A 20,782-nucleotide genomic window follows, 5' to 3' on the forward strand; every position below is an offset into this window, starting at 1 on the left:
ACAGGGGCTCAAGCATTCTATCAGACACAGCCCACCTGCTCGCGTGTGTGTGTGGGGGGGGGGGGGGGCGGTCAATTCCTTCCAATTGACACAAACTGAAGCCAATCACTCCAAGCTGGCTTTGTCAAGTCCAAACCTCCATGCACAGTGGCTCTTTCTGTCACGACTGACTTGTGTTTGGTCTGAAAAGGCCTCGTCTCTCATTGTTGTGTCTCCCTCTCGGCACTAATAGCACACGTCGCTTCCGTTTGTCGACGCGCGGCCAAGCGACTTGTGAGCGCCGTGGACAGACCGAGTGGCGATAATGACATCTTGAAACGCAACAAGCTCCGAATTGAACCCGGTGGCGTTGTAGCATTTTCAGTTGACTCACTTCACACAAAGGTTTCATTCACTATTGGTACAATTGTGCAGGTTTTGGACTCATTTGACATGAAAGAGCCAGCCCTATTTTCCAACCTTTGTCATGAGGTCATCTGCGTCGCTCGCCCGCATGACAGACAGACAGACAGACAGACAGACAGCACACCGTCCAATCACAGCCACAGTTTCTTTGTGGAAACAAGGTCACGCCTACAACGACACTCAATGGAATTCATGATCTATATGTCCATTGCAAATCCTTGAAATAAGACATTTCACTCTCAGCATGCAAGTGCTCCAAGAGGTTCCAAATGTTGCCATTGCAGTTAGCCTTAATGGAAAGTGGAGTGAGTTGCTGACAGAGCTGGCGCCAGAGATTTGGAGGTCAAGAGTCAAGGACTGCAGGTAAAACCCAGCACAGGGAGCCAGGGAGCCAGGAAAAAACATCAACAACAACAACACAGTGCTCGGATTCAAAGAGCTGCTGAAGACACACGTTCGTTCCACAACCACCTGCAATAAATGAAGATCAGTCAAGTACAAACCACGTATGTATGTATGTATGTATTCTTTGGAAATCACACATTGGTTTTCTTGTTGGCCGCTAGGGGGCACGGGTGTATTGTAAGTCCGTTTAAAGTGTGCTTTTCCTTGCAAAGCATTGCAAAGCTCCGGTGAGTGAGTGAGTGAGTGAGTGAGTGAGTGAGTGAGTGAGTGAGTGAGTGAGTGAGTGAGTGAGTGAGTGAGTGAGTGAGTGAGTGAGTGAGTGAGTGAGTGAGTGTTGCGCACAAATCTGCCTCCCTCGGCCGTTGCATTGTGCTCCAGTCCACAATACAGTGAAAGCTTTTGAAGCCCTCCCCACTACTTTTACGCGACATAAAGCTTTGTTCAAAAGCATCTTTTAATGAGATCCATTAAGACCCAAAAGATTCATGAGTGTACAATGGGAATATGTGGCACATGCCATCAATCATCGAGCCATGTAGTACATAGACACTTTGCACTTTGCATATGTGTCTAATGAGGCTCCGTTGGTTTGAATGGTTTTGCAAGTACCCTCCCTTATCTTCATGATGGTCTGTTAGCATTAAAATTTGATGCTAGTCACTTGACCAATGAGGACCATTTAAAAGTGATGAAATATTCACAACCTACTGCCCCGCGTGGAGTAATTAAGTCCCAGTGGCTGTGAGCCGCAGAAAAGGTAGTTGCTGCTTGAATTCAGTTATTGGCACCTCTCCAAGTTGGAAATAATACATACTTTTGTTTCTATCAACTGCCATCCTTTGTATTCCAACGAATCTCCAAAGGCGCAATTCATCATTGCGTGGAGTGCAACACATGAATATTAAGAGAAGATGCAATGCAACATTCCAGCATCCGTCCTACACAGCCTCAGTAAGGAATAAAAAGCAGATCAGTGTTCGTATCAATTCCATCCCTCGGAACCTGAATGATGAATTCAGTAAGGAATAAAAAGCAGATCAGTGTTCGTATCAATTCCATCCCTCGGAACGTGAATGATGAATCGAACCTGGCTCCATGAAATAAGTCACTCATATAGTTGCATTTGTCAATCATTTCAGTAGCAGCTTTGAAGAAGAATAAAACAAGACGAGGAGATTTTCAGCAGAGGAACATGAACCACATCTCCATCTTTTTGGAAATGAATCTGTCCAAATTGTTGTCTTTTTTTTGGGGGGGGGGGGGGGGGGATGACGATGATGTGCATCCGGTCATGATCAAATGGACCATTTAAGAAAACGCTAGTGGCATTCCAAGACATTCGTGCTTCCAAAAGCATGCAGTTGCTGACTTGTTTTTATTTGTGCCTTTACGTCCAGACACCATTAGGCCCGTGAAGTGTGCATGAATACCTACCTGGGCGACCAGTCCAGAGTGCGCCCGCCCTGCCTCAGGTGGGATCGGCTGACATAGAAAAGAATTCCATTGTGCTCTTTGAAATGTCATGTGTTTTGCATTTGCTTGCCATAAATGCCCGAGTGTACTTTGGAAACACACAGGCGAATTTTTGCAATGAAATGAAGCGCAGGAAGGGGGCGGGGCGGGGTGGGGTGGGGGCGACTTTCATTGGGGATGCAGAAGCCTGTCTGCGTGGATGCTGCGCACATACATGCACGTGCACTCGCAACCGCCCGCCCGCCCGCCCGCCCGCCGGCCGGCCGACCGACCGACCGACCGAGCGGCTCTCTCACTTGATAACAGCCAGAGAGGGAAGACACGAAGGAAGGAAGGAAGGCCTGGGCTGGGCTGGGCTGGGCTGGGCTGGGCTGCGCTGCGCTGGGCTGGGCTGGGCTCACTGTTGTTGGAGTCAACGCGTGTGTGTCCACTGCGCCAGCCCGCCGCCGGCCGATGCGTGGAGGCCGACCATGGATCACATGGGACTAGCGGGGGCACATCTGCAGCAACACGCGCACGCGCACGCGCAGGAGTCTATCAGTTTTGGAATCGACCACATTCTCAGCACCGTGGAACAAAGTTGCATGCTGAGTGCGAGGATGCACGAGGCGGATTACGGACACCCGCTTTACAACTCGAACCCCAACAATGGCTTCGCGTGCGCCAGCGGCGGCAGCGGATACAACTGCAACAGTGTGCAACTCGGCGGCCCTTACCACATGAACGTGAGCGGGCCCAATCCCGCAGGGGTCATCCGCGTGCCTGCGCACCGACCGCTGAGCGCCGGCAACGCTTGTATGCCGCCACCGCCGCCACCGCCGCCGGTAAACAACAGAAGCGCGCTCACCTTCCCCTGGATGGAGAGCAACAGACGATACACAAAGGACAGGTTCACAGGTACGACATGAGAGTAGAATGGAATAGAATAGAATAGAATAGAATAGAATAGAATAGAATAGAATAGCATGATGGCACGGTATTAACATCAAGTCCACTCAATTTAACATGAACGCGTTTTTGTTGAAGTGACATCAAATGCACACAGGAGAAACTTCAATGCGAAAGAAAATAATCAGGGAAAAGAATAAAAAATGAAGCACTCAGGCGACAATATTAAAAGAAAATACACGTGATACAGTGCATAAAAACATTTGCTTTACAGAAAATATACTTAGATTGTTGTGTGGTCTAGTTTTATTTCCTCAACTGACGACTCTAGGCTAATAGAAAAAAGAATCGATCATCCGATTAGAAGAAAATGTATATTTGAAGACGATCAAATCAAAACATGAAAAAGAACACCGCAGCACGGCCAATAGGAGTATGCCTTTCTGACAACTTCAAACTAGACATTTACGTGTGTCAATGTGCAAAGGCCTGTGGCTGACGACTGTCATATATACATATATTTATATATTTATATATTATTATTATTATTATTATTATTATTATTATTATTATTATTATTATATCATTTTCATTCTCAATCATTCGCATGATTAGGATGATTATTTTGTCTCGTCCTCCTTTTTCGGTGTGTCCAGTGTCTCTCTCACCCCTCACTGTGACGCGTCGTGTCGGACACCCCTACCAGAACCGGACGCCGCCGAAGAAGAAGAAGCCGCGGACGTCGTTCACTCGACTGCAGATCTGCGAGCTGGAGAAACGCTTCCACCGCCAGAAATACTTGGCGTCTGCCGAGCGGGCCACCCTTGCCAAAGCCCTCAAAATGACCGACGCTCAGGTCAAAACCTGGTTCCAAAACAGACGCACCAAATGGAGGTGGAGCATTTATTTGTACTCTCACCTCATATTTCCTTCAAAACTCAAATCATTTCTGATTGCCGAATTGAGAAATAGGCTTAAAAACGTGTGTTGATTGGTTTATTTTACGGACGACATGGCAAATTATATGTTTTCAAACGTAATCAAAGTCGGAATTCTCTATTTTTAATGGGAAGATAATTACGGGAAAAAAAATGCTGCATTTATCATGAATAAAGAGGACACACATATCAACAAACCGACGTATGGATAAATCCAGCATAACCGGTAATAATCGAATTTGTCGTCATTTGAAAGCAATCTATAATTCCATGCATATTTAAACACCTTGCAATTTGGACTGTTGGAAAGAATTTGAAAATAATGTCAAAAAATAAATCCGAATTTTTCAATGAACGGTGTTCGAACGCTGCGCCCTAAAAATGCTGGGACAAAAAAAACAACAACATCCCAATTTGGCTTAAAATTGCACAAAACAACCCAAGACTTTTTTTTCTTTTTTGCAAAACAACCCTAGCATTATAGCCGGATTTTTCAGCATGTATATTTAGCTTGATGATGCTATTTTTTTTAGTCATAATTTAATTGATTTAGAAATCCTTTATTTCAAGCATATCCATCAAAGCATGAGAAATGAAAGAACTTTAGCCTGCATGACTCAATGTACATGATGCTATGCAAGTTCAAAGAGAACAAATACTGTAGCCTACTTCAAAACAAACTAACATTTGATTTGTTTATTTTGATTCTTTTTTTATTTGTGCGTGCGCTGGCCTGGCCTGGTCTGGCCTGGCCTGGCCTGGCCTGGTTGTGCAGGCGGCAGACGGCGGAGGAGAGAGAGGCGGAGAGGCAGCAAGCCAACCGGATTCTCATGCAACTGCAGCAGGAGGCCTTCCAGAAGTCCATCAACCAGCCGGTGACACCGGACCCGCTGTGCCTGCAGAATAGCTCTTTGTTCGCTCTGCAGAATCTGCAACCTTGGACGGAGAACACTGCTAAGATCAGCAGCGTGTCGTCCTGCGAGTAGGTGGCCAAACGTTTCTGCATGCGCAGCAGCCCATGTGACTTGCGGCGGCGGCGGCGGCGGCGGCTTATCTGTCACGCTGCAAACTATTTGCCGCTCGCGGATATTTTCCGTCCTCCTTTTCTCTAACTGAATGTGCCTCCGGATGGGGTCCCCTGCACAAACCCCGATCATCCGCCATCAGTCATGAAAAAACGACTTTGAGAAGGCGATGCCAATGGACTTCAAGTCTCATGAAGAGGTTGTTGTTGTTGTTGTTGTTGTTGTTGTTGTTGTTGTTGTTGTTTTCTCTTCTATCTATCTGGACCATTGGACAGCAATGTAAAATAGAGAGCACCTTTCAATATATGCCAATTGTTGAGATGCGAATGGCTATTTTAGTATGTGTATGGGCCTACAGGCCAATAAACATATCACGAATAAGGTATCGTGAAAATACACCACCGGACATGATTTCAACGTGACATTTCACATTTTTGATGAACATTTGTTTGTCAAAGGCCTTCACTTGTAAATCATTACAATTCACGACGGACAAAATGAAAACACACACACACACACCCCGAATTAACGTGCTATATTATGCTGCTGCATTTCTTACCAAACCACGAATTTAATTTGATTTCAATGTTTTATATTTTGTGCATAGGCCCGACTTTTGAACCAAAAAAAAAAGTGTCTAACACTGCTTTTGTGTGTTGAGCTTGACCATAACAAGCTTATATCTGCAATACAATTTCCATTCATGTTGGAGATTTGACTGAAATGCACTTCTACATCACAGCTGCTACTCTCAAAGACAAGCGCAAGAATTAGAAAAATTGCGTGGAGGTTATCTCCCGAAGCGATATGATTTGAATTGTTCACGTTGCATTGGCTTTTTTTTATGATTTTTTTTTATACGACTTCAAATATTCTCTTTTCTTAGAAAGCACGAACGCTGCAGCGATGAATTTTTTTGTATTTGTACGAAACGTACACGACACGACACGACACGCACTCAAACAGGTACACGCACACGCAATGGCTGCAGTTGTGGCTCAAAAGGAATGCGCCACTTGATTGAATCCAAATGCTTGTTGTAATTGTATCAATTTATTGACATACCTATCGATCGTTTATTTAACTAGTTGAACGAGTTGCAATTGCATCATGTTGCGTAGAGTGAAATGTGTGCTATGAGATCCAAATCTCCGAGGAATACTGCATTTTATAGAAAGAGATATGCGTACCAGTGTCTAAGTGTAATGTGACATTCCCCAGGACCACTTTCCTCAAACTGAAAGAGGAATTCTCTCTAACCCTTTCAACACGGGAAACTCTTTGAATTTCTCTGTCTCTCTCTCTGTCTCTCTGTCTCTCTCTCCCTGTCTCTCTATCTCTCTCTAACACACACACACACACACACACACACACACACACAGACACACGCACCAAGAGAGATGAGAGAAAAACACCATTCCGAATCCGAAAAGCAAATCATGATTCATCTTTTCCATGGTGCCTACATTTCCAAGTGTATTTATATTTGAGAGGCTACCCAACGAAACCAACGACACTGAAGACATAAACGGAATTTCAAAAGAACTCAAATTAATTTTAGGATCAAATCAAAAAACAGTTTTACACCCTTTCTTAAAGTGGTATTGGTTTTACTTAATTACTGGAATGATTGATGAATTGATTGAAAAAAATCAATCAATGTATGCCTAATAACTATAGTCCTGTACCTATAGTCAAATGTTCTTTAATTATATCAAATCATATGTGTTTTATTTTGATATTTTTGTTTTGCCTATTTATTATTAAGTTACTATCCTGGGCTTAAGAAATAAAGAATATTGTCTTTTTTTTGGAAAACTGCAAGGCAATTTCACCGATGTCAACAAATAAAATGCAGAGTAAGGCCAGGAAAACGTAAAAGCACTAAAAGAGAGCTTTGTCGCCCTCTTGTGGCGGTATAATACATTTAGAAAAAAGTCATCGTAACCCTACGTCGCAAAATGATGACGTAATTTGCGCGACAAAGCCTTCGAGCAACAACAATTACGTGTTGTTACGTGTTGCAACTGGGAGCAGTTGAAGCCTAGCTAGCGATAAGAGATGTCTCGCTTGCCGTTTTGTCTTTCCAGCTGCAAATGCTTATTTTCAAAGAGTCTTGCCTGGGAATCACCATTGACGGGTGAGTGACTCTCTCTATGATTTGAAATTGCAACGTTACTATCCAGCTATCTATCTATCTATCTATCTATCTATCTATCTATCTATCTATCTATCTATCTATCTATCTATCTATCTATCTATCTATCTATCTATCTATCTATCTATCTATCTATCTATCTATCTATCTATCTATCTATCTATCTATCTATCTACCTACCTACCTACCTACCTACCTACCTACCTACCTACCTACCTACCTACCTACCTCCCTACCTCCCTACCTCCCTACCTATAACTTGGATGGAGGCTGCATGCCTATTGCAGTTTTGGCCTGACTGTCGGAGGTACACTGCGGACGCCCAAGGTCATTTTGGGTTGGGTTGCACTCAGGATGCTTCCGGTTAGCCAGTGGTGTAGTCAAAGATCGAGAACCTCTGAAGAAAGCTGTAACTCCCCAGGGGCGCTTTGACAAGGACGAGGGGGAAAACAAGGAGGTTCTGGAAAGTAAGAATACTTTCTTTCTTTCATTCGTTCGTTCTTTCTTTCTCAGACTGAATAACTTGTCGTCCATCCTCAAGGGTTTCCTGAAGATGTAAATCCTGTGACCAAGGAGAAGGGAGGTCCCAGAGGTCCAGAGCCCACTCGCTATGGAGACTGGGAGAGGAAGGGTCGCTGTGTGGACTTCTAGTTCACAATCCCTTTGCACCTTTTTCTTCTTCTTCTTCTCCTCCCCTCGGTGGGCATAGGCTCTTGTGTTGAATTCTCACTGTTGGCAAATCATCTTTCCAAATGTATCTGTTGAGTTGACTCCTGTTGCTAGCTTCTGGATTTACGACAGCAACTTGACATGCGTCAAGAGTGGGATTAGACAGATGTAGCCGAGAGAAGGACTTTGTCCAATTGGAGACTACTGCTTTTGGGTGATTTCCAAGGCAACCCTTGCCCACTTTATCAAAGATGCTGCTGCAGAATCACAGAATCATTCTTGATGTATACAATCCAATACATTTCTCATGAATTGAACTGAAAAGCTTTGGAATCATTCTTGATGTTTATCATACATTTGTCATGAAGTGATGTCAAAAGCTCTTGAGACTTTCCATAGACTACACTAAAGGACCAGTTCTCTCAAATATTCTTCACCATCGAGTCACATGATTCGAGAGCATTCTTATTGATGCCTCGAATCAAAAGCCACTCAGAGATGGGGATTTGATGATGAGGCAAAATGCTACTTTGCCACATGCAATATGGCAGCCACGTTGACTTTATTTTGACCGCTAAACGAGTCATCTGCGGATGAGGCTAGCACCAAATGAAACTGCTCGTCGCTCCAAATCATGGACATTGGAAAGCAATATACTTTGCTTATTTGGGTAAGAAACGCGAGCGCATTTTCTAGCTTTCTGCCGGTTTTTAGGTTGGTGACCTGCTTAAACAAACGTCATTCATTGCATGTCGAACTAGATTTTCAGCGTTTTGGATTCAATTGCAAGGCTATGTAGATTTTTCACAATTATTATACTCCGATACAATTCGCTACAGAGTCTGAGTCTAAAGGTTGAATTGCTCGTGCGGAAGTTCTTTGTTCATATTGCCAAACTGAAGTTGTTTGCGCATCTTTTGGTTCGGCTTCATATTACCCTTTCCGCTTTCTGCTAATGTTTTTCCAAATGTATGTAGTGTGCCTGTCGCGAGATTCCTTGCACGGTACCAAAGCCAATGAATGCCTCGTGATGTATGCCAAACTCAAAAAAACAAAACAAAGCAACCACGACGGCATTGTTGTACGATTCCGTTAGTTCACTTCCCTCGATGTGTAATTCATTACCGCCGGCCGGCAGTGTATGAGAAAATGTTATGCGCTTAATGGTGGCAGGAAAGATGACATGATTGAGGCCTTTGTAATTGTCGCAAAGTAGACGGTATCTTTGCGTCTACATCAAAACCAGTCATTTTCAGTCATCTATCAATACAAACGAAATGATGCCCTCTTTGTTTGATGATAGTCCCTTGGGTTCGACCCTTAAAGTGGATCACAAAATGGATGGATTTAATGATGGTGAAAGTGTCATTCAACAAATATACACACACACACACACATCTCCATGTCTTTAACAGGAACTTGACATTTTATCCAATGGACACCACTGAATGTTGGAAGTTGCACGCTCCAGATACACACGCCATGAGATTGACTACGATGAACAGTGCGAGCGACAAAAGAACAACCGAATGGGAAAAAGAACAGCCCCAGAAAAGCGTTACCGTGGCCCCTTCTTCCTGCTATCTGACTGAACGGCAATATGTGATGAGAAAGCCTCAGTTCTCTATCCAACACTCGTCTATTTTAAAGAAGACGCAGCAACATCAACACCAACACGGGGGGGCAAGTACGCTGTTTTTGTACTCCGACATTGATTTTCACTTGCATTGACAGCAGCAGCAACATCAACACGGGGGGGGGGGGCAAGTACGCTGTTTTTGTACTCCCACATTGATTTTCACTTGCATTGACAGCAGCAGCAGCAGCAGCAACATTAACACGGGGCGACAAGTACAGTACTTTTGCACTCCGACATTGATTTTCACTTGCATTGCCATGACCGATTGAGTTGCTAGCCTTGTCTCCTAAGATTACATTTGTGAGCCCGACATCTTTTTTTTTTTTTTTTACCTTATTCAAACGGTGTCATCGACATTTTTGGTATTTCACAGGAGCTGGACGTCAGTTCCAGAGGGAACAAAGGTCAGCATTCCCCCCCGATGAATGGTCTGACCGGATTAGGAGAACCCCTCAATTCAGCGAGCGGCAGCTTCAGTCCCGCCGATGATGTTGCCTCTCATTCAGCTTGTGAAGACCTTTGCAGCTCACTATTGGCTATCCCAGATGTCAGCAGTCGGTTACACGAAGAAGAAACTTTAGTCGGATCCACTTTGACCAAAAGTGAACGGCTCCGGCGTGGCCTCTCCAGCAACATTGCAGAGTTCCAGCAAAAAGCCCCTCCTCCACAACTAACTTCCACTGCTCTGTACCCTACCTATAGCCCCAGCCCGCCATTTTCTTTTGCTCAAACCGAGCTGAGAAAACAAAAGAGCCGCTCTTTAGCGCAGGAGCCGAGAAGACAATCCGTGACATATCACCGAGCAAACTATTGGCACTGTGCAATCCCCACGTCTTTGCCCAAATTCACCAATAGGCACTCTGCATCTTGGGATCCAAACAAGGAGTACCAAGCTTTGCTAGACTACACTTACCCCCTCAAGCCTGAGCAGATGGACGCAACGTGGGACAACAGCACCGGGTTCCGGGGTGACTCTCTCCGACCTCAGAACCTACAGGATTCCGGTATCCACCTCGATAGCCCTCGTAGCAGCGTCCCGTCTGTGTCGGATTTAAACCTGAGCGACAGCGTCGGGCCCAAAAAAGCCTGGCAAATCCATTCTTCTGCAGAGTTGTTTTTGGATAGGTTGGACTTTGTTCTGGACCGAGATCTGCTCAGCCGTCACCAGGGTAGAAGTCAGCGCCATCCTCCGCTATATGCGCAATCCTCCCCCGTCCCAAGTGTTCTTCCTCAGTCCCAGTCCCTAGTCGGGGATCTTGACAAGGAGTTCTGGTCGCTGCCTGATAACCTGGAAGAGGTGCAACTCCTGGCTCGACAGGTGAGTGTTGCTGAACTTGCATCAAAAGTTGTAGTGTGCATTTACTCTAAGGGCCCACTTTCACCAAGCGGATCTGGAACCACTTCTTTGGTTGTTGTCAAAATGTGTGAAAGATGTTCAAGCAATCTATGGGGGTCCTTTTGCACACGACTGTTGTGGTAGCCAACCAGAGCCTTTTGCTTCCAAAATGGTGTATTTTTTCACAATAAGAACATTTCTTTGCAATTTTCCCGTATTTGCGCTTTGAATACTAAGTCAACTGGTTGATGCCTTCTTTGGGATAGCCTTTTCTTCACTTCCATTTGAAAGGCAAGCCGGTTGAAATATCAATGTAGCAAAGTACGGCCCGGGTCTCTGACCGACACTCGCCGACCGTCCCTATCGCACGCACGATATCTGGCACGGTGGGTGGTTGAAAAATGTGACCAGAGCTCTTTACTCCCATTGAAGGTAAAGGAGGTGACAGCCAGGCTGAAGCCTATGGGCCCTGCCTCCAATCTCCTGACTCAGCCGGAGAAAGAAGTGTCCAAAGAGCCTGGGCGGCAAGGGGAGCAGAATGACAATCGGCTTTATTGGCCAGGTTTGCGCATGCCAAACAAGGAATTTGACTCGGGTTGAGCTCAGCCTCTGTACAACATTGGAGTGAGTCTTGTTTCTTGTTTATCATCAGCTGATCATACCGACTCTGAAGCAGCAAGGAGTTTGTCGATGGAGTCTGTTGGGTCAGGACTGACTCAAGAGGAGGCGGGGACCTTGGTGGAGCGACTTTGTGGCGTCCACCTGAGAGACACTCACAAGGAGGAGCAGGACCAAAGTTGCTCTCTGATGCAACACATACGCGTGAGTGCGTCGACTAAAAAGAGACGCTGCTTTGAGCGGCCTGCTTCTGGATGGTTCCAGTGTTGGGATGTGTAATTTTCTCATGATACTGTACCTAGTAGTTTGCTACGGAACTGTCATTGTGTGCGTGCGTGCGTGCGTGCGTTTTGTTCCAGATGTTTTGTTCACTCTTGGAGCAATACATTCACTGGCTCTCCGAGGTTTCCCAAAAGACAGACGTGCGGGCTCGACCCATCGATAACACGAAGAGGTCACTCGCTGAATATCAGGTATCGTCCGCAATTTCACAGGTTCAAAAGCCAAAGTGACGCTACCACTTTTGCTCTCTGAAATTTCAGCAAGAGTTGAGAAGTCATCGACACCTGACCTCTCGTGTTCTGCAAACCGGTGAGCTTCTTCTAGGCTTAATGGACAACACGTCTCCACGTAAGGTTCCTCATTGGCATGGTTGACAACACACCACTGGAGAGAAAAGATTCAGCTTTTGTTTCTATCATTTCAGTGTTAAGGAACACGCTGCTGTTAATCGAGAGGCAATCGAGAGTCACGGAATATGGCACCCAACGCTTGATGTCCTTCGCTGAGCGCTGAGCCAAAGGACTGGGCGGGCTGACGGCAAAGCAGACAGCGCTCTCTCTCTCTCTGAGCTGACATTCGAGACGGTCGGTCGCCGGGCGGGACGCTTGATCAGGCAGAAAGTGGGCCGAGCTGTGTCAACTGAGGGAAGTCGTCGTATACGGCCGTCAAGTGTTCCGTTCCAAAACGTTTGTCTTGTTATTCCATATTTACACAGCCACTCCCTCCCACCCTAACCCCAAAACAATAGAAACCTTCACAAATCCCATATACGGACGGGGCCTTTGGTCATGTCGATGCACCTTTGACAGCAATCTTGTGGAAGAAGACAACGCAAGCTCAGCAAGCCCTATTTTTGAGAAAGTTTCTCTCTGGGTGACATTGGCAGTTGAGCTGATGCCGCTTGCTGCACGTGCCTCCCTCGTGTCTCTTGTTGCATTGTGGTCCAGTACACGATATTAAAGCTTTTTAAAACCTCCGCGAGACAAACCTTTTTTATTCCCTTCATAACCATTCTCACCTTGTTCTGCGCATGTCTCGTACCTTTACGCTCAATAAAAGAACAAACGCTTGATATTGTCACGTGTCCCGACTCCGTCTGCACCGCTTAGTTCGTGCGCCGAGCCGGCTGCCGTCTCCTTCGCTTGAGCTCGGTCACATTGCGTAGAGGACCTCAACAAAAAGTTCTTAACATTGATTACCCCACAATAAATGATCTATTCAAGTCGAACACACTATTTGATTGCCATCAAATTGCCGTCCATTATAATGTATGAATGAATGAATGAACAAAAATATACAAACAAACAATGTAGTTCATGTCAAATGCAAAAACATCAACAACAGATTGGAAATGATTTGTATGCGGGGTTGAGTATATTTCAAAGTTTTGCAGCAGTAGGGAGGCCTAATGGAAATCATTCTTCCAAAACAAAGGGTGTCGTACAAATGCTTTTTTTCAACCACTTTAAAGGACGAACGGATGTAACTAAAACTCCATAACAAATACACGAACGTACTGACTCCATGGCAATAACAAATGGCTGGCTATCTGATCCGGAGCCGTTGAAAGGGTCTGGTTAGCTTTGGTCCATTTGCCAAGCGAGAGGGGGTGAGACATTTTATGTTATTTTTTCTTCGTTCACTATAATACGTTATATTTCATGAAATGAAGTCATACTCGCGTTTTCTGTAACATATACGCACGTCATCGTCATACGCATTCCCCGTATCGTAAATACAATAGTATCTATGTTGTTAAAAGACCCCCGGTTTATTCAACAGTGGGTTTGTCTTCATTTGGCGCGAAAGGACAGCGAAAGCGCCGCTCCTTCCACGCTACGGCATGCGTGGACTAGTCTAACTGAGTACCGGACATGACATTTTATTTTTCAACGTAAAAGTATAGATAATGACAGCCATATAATATGTGTTAAGGTTAGCGTGTCCCGTTTTATGTTGAAAATGTCGAACAAAGTTTTCCGTCTTTTTCTTGGTGTCTGTTTTAATGTTAACGATCTGGTTGGCGAACAACGTTGAAATTCGGCGTTACGAGAGCGCTTGGTTAAATCCAATTGAACTGATATAGCCGTTTAGTTTGGAAGTAACCAGCAGTTTGTATCCGCTGAAAATAGCTTTTTTACAGCCAGTTGTGACCAAATAAGAACTTCTCGGTACAAACTAGTTGTTGTAATTGTCGAACGTTTTCTATGTAGTTGACTTATGAGTTTCAATATTTGCTTTGTTTCCAGATAAAGCTTTGTCCCTTCCCTTGGAAACCATGAGCTGGTAAGATGCATGAATTTGTGCTTTTTGTATTTATTTATTTCTTTCTTTTTGCTCACGTAGGCGTCCTTGCCCAAAGTTCCTAATTGTTAGTAAAGCATTCCGACACAGCACTTTGTTTGTATTCTGTGCGATCTTTCTTTCGCCCCGGCTGGCTGGTGACGCGCCAATGATGCCATGGCGTCTGAGGAGTGGCAATATAATGTGCTGTGATGTATTGCCCTTACTACGCCTTAGTTGCTTTCGTTTAAAAAAAAAAATTAAAAAAGCCCTCCCACGCACTGTGAATAAATGATCCGTTTTATAATAAGCGTAGTCTGATTGTCAAAAACGTTCGATGTGTAAATACAGTGATAGTCTATGTTTTAGTCAAAACATTTTGCTCACTCTGTTTCATTTGTTTTCTCTCGCTCTCCCATCTCTGTCTCTCTTTTCATGGACAGCGATAAACAAGAACCTGGAAGTGTTTCCCCTCACTGCCCGAAACCTGATGAGTCTGAGGAGCCACTGGGAACAGCAATGGAGACTGGAGCTGCCGTCGGTAAGTCGCGGGAAGTTCGTTGATTGCAAAAGATGCCCCTAAAGTACTATTGCCGATGCCGATCGATCGATCGATCGATCGATCGATAGATAGATAGATAGATAGATAGATAGATAGTCTATTTTGTTCACGTCTCTTAACATATGACCGTGTAGAGTCACGTGCGACTCAAACGCATCGTTTCATACTGATGCTAGATAGACATGGCACAATGTGTTGCATGGAATAATAGTCTCACTCTCTGATATTCACATCTGATTTTCTTTGATTTTTTTTCTTCTTCCAAGATACCGGTGTGAAAACTGAGAATATACCATCTGAACTCATTGTCACCAAAGAAATGGAGGAAGAGGAGAAACTTCTGAGGGAAGAAGGAGAAAAGAAAGAGAAGGAAATGATGAACAAGGTGTGTTCCAAAAAATCACTCGACTTACTTACATCGTACTGCACCGCTATCATGAAAGTCCACATTTTTAGTTGATTTTCACCTTTTTTGTAACGTTATGAAAGTTAGTGAACACGTGATGTGGGTCATTCCATGTTACTTGACTGGTATTTACCAAGCCCTATGGCCCCCGCTCAATGAATGGGCAATTTAACGGGCCTGCTCGGCGTGCAATAGCCAGACCCTTTACAACTTGACTCGTGTGTCGCCCAGTCAACGGCAGGGACTTCCGAAGAGGAAATAGCAGGCGTGGGGTGGGCCGTGATCAATTCCGACGTTTGATGATAGTACATTTCGTCTGACCCGATCTGTGAGAAGAGTGAACTGCATGTTTTTGGTGTGTGATGGTCTGCTTCAACAAATCAACTGTTTGTGCCTCGACGTGAAACCAAAAGGCTCGGCAGTCGTCGGAGAGAGACAGTCACGAAATGCGCTTCAAAAGACTGCAACATTTGCTCCAGAAGAGCAACATCTACTCTAAATTTCTGCTGACTAAAATGGAGCAACAACAGAATGAGGTAGGACGCACCAATGTGCTGACGCAGCAGTCGTCGGAAAACCTCTTGCGATGAGTGCTCAGCACGGTTGCTCGCTCCTTAAGAATTGTTTGTCGCTTTGTCTTTTCTCCATCCCAGGAGAAAACCAGGAAGGAAAAGAAAGCCAAGAAAGTGAGTCCATTTTGCGAGCCTATTTTTACAGACATGAATGAATGAGCGAACCTGTTTGTGTTTTCTGCGCAGAATGTAAACGCCAGTGAGCCAGGGAAAGGTAATGGTTGATTTTCAAAGTCGCATGAATGTTATTTCCTGCCGTTCAAATTGTGATTCTTTTTTGACTCTTCCTTCCAAACTAGACCAAAAGAAGAGAAGAAGGGCGGATGACTACAAAATTGCTGATGTCATGTCTCAAAAGGTATGGCTCCATTTGACTCTTCCTTCTTTTCCAAAGCCCATTTGATGATATTTTTCTCGCAGGAAATCATGTCACAGGCAAAGAGGGTTAAAGCGGAGGAAGCGGTAATAGGCCTTGCCTTTTTACATTGGGCCTCAAAGTCCGCTGTATGACTGAATGAATGTTCCACTTTGATATTAGGAAGCAGCCCCCGGCCACAAGAAGCTGGACGCCAGCGATCTGGAGAACATGAGCGATAGCAACCAAGACATCAAGAATCGTTTGGCCGAGACGGTGCGAGATAATGCCAAACATCTCCTGGACCCTGACAGGACGGTAAAAGGAGAGCCGGTGCCCGCTCAACAGCCGCAGCTCTTCACCGGCGGGGTCATGAGGTGGTACCAGATCGAGGGCGTCGAGTGGCTTCGAGTGAGTCGTCCTTTCAGCCTGATTGGGAAAGCGGCGCTTGGCCGAGAAAGCCCCGCTTCTCTTGGCTTTTGAAAGGATCCCAGATTGAGCTATTGTTGCGTCTTTCTTCCACCTGGGCATTGTTCCATTCCAAAAGGCGACCGACCCACCCACCCACCCACCTTGTGTTTTGATATCAGATGTTGTGGGAGAACGGCATCAATGGGATCCTCGCCGACGAGATGGGGCTGGGAAAGACAATCCAGTGTATCGCCCACATCGCCATGATGATTGAAAAGAAAGTCTTTGGGCCGTTCTTGGTGGTGGCGCCGCTCTCCACTCTGCCCAACTGGATCAATGAGTTCAAGCGCTTCACGCCACAGGTAAGAGGGGGTGGGCTAACGTCAGGTTGAAGAAGTGGACCTTTGTAACGTGTCAACTCCAGAGGGCGCAATCAAATCCAATCGCCACTCCTTGTTTGCGCTCTGCAAATCTGATAACATTTTGTCCTGACGTCATTTGTCTAGGTGTCTGTCCTGCTTTATCATGGCCCCCAATCAGAGAGGGGCAAACTGCTGAAGCACATGCGCAAACCCCAGGGGCCTCTCAGTATGTATCCTGTCGTCGTTACCTCCTTTGAGATTGCCATGATTGACCGAAAGTACCTTCAGGTATCGTCTCTGTTCTATTTAAACATTGATTACAGGAAATGGAAGGATTGCATTTTCTTTTTTTTTTGTATACAAACTGACACCTCGCTGTTGACCAAGTGCATATCTCTCTCTCGCTCCCCCCCAGCGATGTCAGTGGAAGTACCTGATCGTCGATGAAGGCCACAGAATCAAAAACCTCAATTGTCGACTCGTGCAGGAGTTGAAGATGCTACCCACAGACAACAAGCTGCTGCTTACCGGGACTCCACTCCAGAACAACTTGGCTGAGCTCTGGTCCCTTCTCAATTTCCTCTTGCCTGAGGTTTTCGACGACCTTAAGAGGTAAGACCTCTTCCGCCCACTTGATTGGCAACATTCCCGTGTGCAACTGTTTTCAAAATTCATACAAGAAAGTAAGTTGAGGAGGAGCATTTTTGAGCTGACATCTTTTTGGTGCCACAACAACTGTGTAAAAAGAGAGCAGCCACTGTCTCTTGAATTGAATTGAAGTCACTCTGACAACAGTAACGCCTGGGTTATTTTATAGCTTTGAGTCTTGGTTCGACATTGACACGCTCGGCGAGGCTGAAAGTGTGGTGGCCGCTGAGCGCGAGCAGAACATCCTAAGCATGTTGCACCAGGTCAGCCACGCACGCACGCACGCACGCACGAACGCATGCGCGCCCGCCCGCCCGCCTCCGCTCGTGTATTGCTGAGCCAATCCAGGCGACTTCTTTTCTCTCAGATTCTCACTCCATTCCTGCTGAGGAGACTTAAGACGGATGTAACGCTGGAGATTCCTCCGAAGAAAGAGATCATTGTTTACGCCCCTCTGACTGCCAAACAGGAGACTTTCTACACTGCTGTGGTGAACAAGTCCATTGCAAAAATGCTTGGTCAGCACAAGGTATCTTCACAAACCTGAACGGGAAAAGTTGTAGCCGATGATTATCACTTGATGTATTCCATACGATTGGGAAAAAAATGTAAAGTGTTACTTGCTTCCGTATTAAAATGGGACTGACGGGAATGCCGAGCCCCGCTTTCTAGTATTGAACTGTCCTGCCTAGATTTGCTGAAAATGTCACTGGCTTTCTTTCAGCCTTTGACCGCTCGCTACCTTGCTTTCAGACCGAAGGACCGGCAGCTTTGACGCCGCCGGACGGCAGACCAAAGCGACGCTGTCGAAAGCTGGCGGACTACAGCGAAGCAAAGGATGAGACGGGCTTGGAGAAATATCTGGAAAAGCGGGAGCAGAGGTCAGAAAGCAACCTTCCGCAAATAAGCGCTTGTCCATCAAAGAAGTTGCTTCTGCTTTCAGCTCTTCTGCTGCGGTGCTAGACATCCAGTGCCCTCTGGATGCTCAGATCAATTTAAAGATGCAGAATATTCTCATGCTGCTAAAACGATGCTGTAACCATCCTTACCTGGTGGAATACCCCCTGGATCCAGCCACTCAACAATTCAAGGTAGAAGCTCTCCATTCCACTTACGGTGGCCATTTCGGGGAGCGTAATCCCGCCCGGCAAGAAATGAGCCAACTCCTTTTCTGCGCCGCATTTTCTTTCTGTACCGTTTTTGACGCAGATTGACGAGGAGCTGGTTCAGTCTTCTGGGAAATTTCTCATACTTGACCGACTTCTGCCTGCGCTCAAGAAAAGAGGACATAAGGTGGTAACTCGGCGCTTGACTGAATGGAAAAAAAAAAAAAAAAAAGTCTGCCGTGGTAAATTGATCAGGTTTCAACAGTGACTCACTGCAATACACTTGACTGTCTGCGGTTCAGGTGCTCATCTTCAGTCAGATGACTTCCATCTTGGACATTCTAATGGATTATTGCTATCTGCGTGGCTTCCGGTACAGCAGATTGGATGGCAGCATGGCCTACGCCGATAGGGAAGACAATGTGAGTTGAAATCAGACCACGCTGAATGTGCGCATGGCTCACTTCACCACTCTTTTGCTCCCAGATGGCCAAATTCTCCAAAGACCCAGAGGTTTTCATTTTCCTGCTCAGCACCAGAGCCGGCGGGCTCGGGATAAACCTGACGGCCGCTGACACCGTTGTTATTTTTGACAGTGACTGGGTAGGTCACCGAGGGGAATCTACATTTTCACCAGTTTGCATTTTACAATGTTTGTTTGTTTGTTCAGAACCCCCAGGCAGACCTCCAGGCTCAGGACCGCTGTCATCGCATTGGGCAAACCAAACCAGTGGTGGTATATCGCCTGGTCACAGCTAACACCGTCGACCAAAAGATTCTGGAGAGAGCCTCGGCAAAGAGGAAGCTGGAACAGATGGTCATCCACAAGAGTTAGTCCATTTGGAATAGCAGATCTTCAATTGTGGTGGAAATCTGTGGAGAAGAGTGCTTGACGTATGCTAAAGAAGCCAAGCATTTAGTGTGGCGCTTTGTTTCTTTTCAGTAGCTGCAGAATCATGTCATCTCGCACAAGTGTCAAAACAATGGTGGAAAAAAAACAGCAATTTGATTCACATTTCCTTTTTTATGATATTGTTTTTTCACATGATTTACATGTGTATTTTCTTGACTATCTGTTTTGAGCGCAGATAAATTCAAAGGTGGCAGGGCAGAGTTGAACCAAACTAAAAGCTGCATTGACCTGGATGAGCTGAGGGAGCTGCTCCAAGCCAGAAACACTGAGAAGTAAGTGGCAATATTCTTCCACGTGATCTTTAGTTTTTCTCCACTGACTTTTTGCTTTGGCTGTCCCTTTTGTCTTTTCCAGGGAAGTGAAATCATCGAGCGGGCAGGTGATCAGCGATAAAGACCTGGAGTCTTTATTGGACCGTAGTGACTTGCTGGGTGGGTACTCGAGAACGTATTTGAAAAGAAAAGATTTTGTCAGTCAAGATTGGATTCCATTTTGGCAAGAAAAAAAAGAGAGAGCCTTTGCTTCTAGTTCAACTGCAGCATGAAATGAAATATGCTTGATTGAGTGTTACTGATGAAACGTTGTGGAATTCCAGATCAAGAAAAAAAGCCAATGAGGAAGGAGAAGGTTGGTGTCTTCAGAGTTACGGAGGCCACGGAATCATCAGACATTGCGCTGATTTAAAAAGACCCGAAGAGTTAGTTGACTTGGATAACAAAACATTCCCTCAGAAGTCAATTGAAACTCTGCTCAAGTGACTGCTGTAAAGCGGATGACGCCGGTTGCAATAATCATTTGCTGTACTATTTGTTGGCTCTTTTGGTTCACGTTGATTGTACTTGCCTCAGTTGGCTGTGTAAGCAAGGAATGACTATTGCCAATTCATGCTCTGTAGCGTTGACACTAATCACCTCTACAGACCACAACAGTCCTTGCTATTTGTGTGTGTGATCTTATGAGTAATTGACATTTCTCGCTTGTGTATTACTTACTGTCTTCTTTCATTTGGATGCTGCTTGTAATTGACATTTAGTTGAAACAACTCCATGAAAGTACTAACCCATAGTTCTGTAATGCATTTTTTAAGCTTCCAAACACTTGTAAGGCATCGGTCCCCCCCCCCGAAATAAAGTTGAATCGATTCACGTCCCATCCACTAAATTGTTGTTTCTTTTTGTCGGGCGGAGGCTTCAATTCCGGCTCCGGGCACGTGTGAGGGCATACGTCTGAAATGGCTTGACAGTACATGCCGTAATGTCCGCTGGCACGCAGGCAGGCAGGCAGGCAGGCAGGCAGGCCAGAGGAGGCTACTTGAGTCGCAGCTCTCG

At 45.5% G+C, this 20,782-nt stretch overlaps 4 protein-coding genes across 7 annotated transcripts; all 4 read left to right on the top strand.

Moving 5' to 3' along the window:
• The first annotated feature begins 2,753 nt into the window (after positions 1-2,753).
• Positions 2,754-5,095, top strand: tlx1 (T cell leukemia homeobox 1). The gene is made up of 3 exons (XM_085922327.1): positions 2,754-3,180; positions 3,828-4,065; positions 4,885-5,095. Exons 1-3 carry the CDS (start codon positions 2,754-2,756, stop codon positions 5,093-5,095), a joined length of 876 nt encoding a protein of 291 aa, XP_085778453.1.
• Positions 5,096-7,107: 2,012 nt separating this feature from the next.
• On the top strand, positions 7,108-8,262 carry sdhaf4 (succinate dehydrogenase complex assembly factor 4). Its single transcript, XM_085922783.1, has 3 exons — positions 7,108-7,274; positions 7,646-7,759; positions 7,834-8,262. Exons 1-3 carry the CDS (start codon positions 7,196-7,198, stop codon positions 7,941-7,943), a joined length of 303 nt encoding a protein of 100 aa, XP_085778909.1. The 5' UTR covers positions 7,108-7,195; the 3' UTR covers positions 7,944-8,262.
• Positions 8,263-8,430: 168 nt separating this feature from the next.
• On the top strand, positions 8,431-12,925 carry cep68 (centrosomal protein 68). The gene is made up of 8 exons (XM_085922782.1): positions 8,431-8,631; positions 9,377-9,644; positions 9,974-10,918; positions 11,369-11,498; positions 11,589-11,758; positions 11,914-12,027; positions 12,097-12,184; positions 12,261-12,925. The coding sequence occupies exons 1-8, from the start codon at positions 8,555-8,557 to the stop codon at positions 12,347-12,349; spliced, it is 1,881 nt and encodes a 626-aa protein (XP_085778908.1). The 5' UTR covers positions 8,431-8,554; the 3' UTR covers positions 12,350-12,925.
• A 720-nt stretch (positions 12,926-13,645) lies between these two features.
• On the top strand, positions 13,646-20,605 carry hells (helicase, lymphoid specific). Of its 4 annotated transcripts, none has more exons than XM_085922996.1 (24): positions 13,646-13,771; positions 14,086-14,122; positions 14,563-14,660; positions 14,948-15,066; positions 15,501-15,623; positions 15,741-15,773; positions 15,846-15,873; positions 15,959-16,017; positions 16,080-16,121; positions 16,198-16,425; positions 16,605-16,787; positions 16,932-17,075; positions 17,203-17,399; positions 17,605-17,698; positions 17,803-17,964; positions 18,189-18,316; positions 18,379-18,526; positions 18,645-18,728; positions 18,844-18,963; positions 19,028-19,144; positions 19,212-19,371; positions 19,630-19,726; positions 19,809-19,885; positions 20,050-20,605. In XM_085922996.1, exons 2-24 carry the CDS (start codon positions 14,115-14,117, stop codon positions 20,136-20,138), a joined length of 2,538 nt encoding a protein of 845 aa, XP_085779122.1. In that variant the 5' UTR covers positions 13,646-13,771; positions 14,086-14,114; the 3' UTR covers positions 20,139-20,605. The 4 variants fall into 4 exon arrangements, with proteins under 4 accessions (XP_085779122.1, XP_085779121.1, XP_085779120.1 ...); XM_085922994.1 differs by lacking the exon at positions 13,646-13,771 and adding an exon at positions 13,804-14,007; XM_085922995.1 differs by lacking the exon at positions 13,646-13,771 and having other exon boundaries at positions 13,803-14,122.
• The last annotated feature ends 177 nt before the right edge of the window (positions 20,606-20,782 follow it).

Source organism: Syngnathus leptorhynchus, chromosome 10 (assembly GCF_054491065.1).
Source record: "Syngnathus leptorhynchus isolate UIUO chromosome 10, UIUO_Slep, whole genome shotgun sequence".
In the NCBI taxonomy this organism is placed as follows: Eukaryota; Metazoa; Chordata; class Actinopteri; order Syngnathiformes; family Syngnathidae; genus Syngnathus; species Syngnathus leptorhynchus.

Coding starts and splice junctions, on each gene's coding strand:
- tlx1 (XM_085922327.1), top strand. CDS start 2,754: ATGGATCACATGGGACTAGCGGGGGCACATCTGCAGCAACACGCGCAC. Junction 3,181..3,827: donor CACAAAGGACAGGTTCACAG/GTACGACATGAG, acceptor CGGTGTGTCCAG/TGTCTCTCTCACCCCTCACT. Junction 4,066..4,884: donor AACAGACGCACCAAATGGAG/GTGGAGCATTTA, acceptor CTGGTTGTGCAG/GCGGCAGACGGCGGAGGAGA.
- sdhaf4 (XM_085922783.1), top strand. CDS start 7,196: ATGTCTCGCTTGCCGTTTTGTCTTTCCAGCTGCAAATGCTTATTTTCA. Junction 7,275..7,645: donor CTGGGAATCACCATTGACGG/GTGAGTGACTCT, acceptor GGTTGCACTCAG/GATGCTTCCGGTTAGCCAGT. Junction 7,760..7,833: donor AAACAAGGAGGTTCTGGAAA/GTAAGAATACTT, acceptor TCCATCCTCAAG/GGTTTCCTGAAGATGTAAAT.
- cep68 (XM_085922782.1), top strand. CDS start 8,555: ATGAGGCTAGCACCAAATGAAACTGCTCGTCGCTCCAAATCATGGACA. Junction 8,632..9,376: donor AATATACTTTGCTTATTTGG/GTAAGAAACGCG, acceptor TGTCTTTAACAG/GAACTTGACATTTTATCCAA. Junction 9,645..9,973: donor ATCAACACCAACACGGGGGG/GCAAGTACGCTG, acceptor GGTATTTCACAG/GAGCTGGACGTCAGTTCCAG.
- hells (XM_085922996.1), top strand. Junction 17,699..17,802: donor TCCTAAGCATGTTGCACCAG/GTCAGCCACGCA, acceptor CTTTTCTCTCAG/ATTCTCACTCCATTCCTGCT. Junction 19,372..19,629: donor ACAGATGGTCATCCACAAGA/GTTAGTCCATTT, acceptor TTTTGAGCGCAG/ATAAATTCAAAGGTGGCAGG.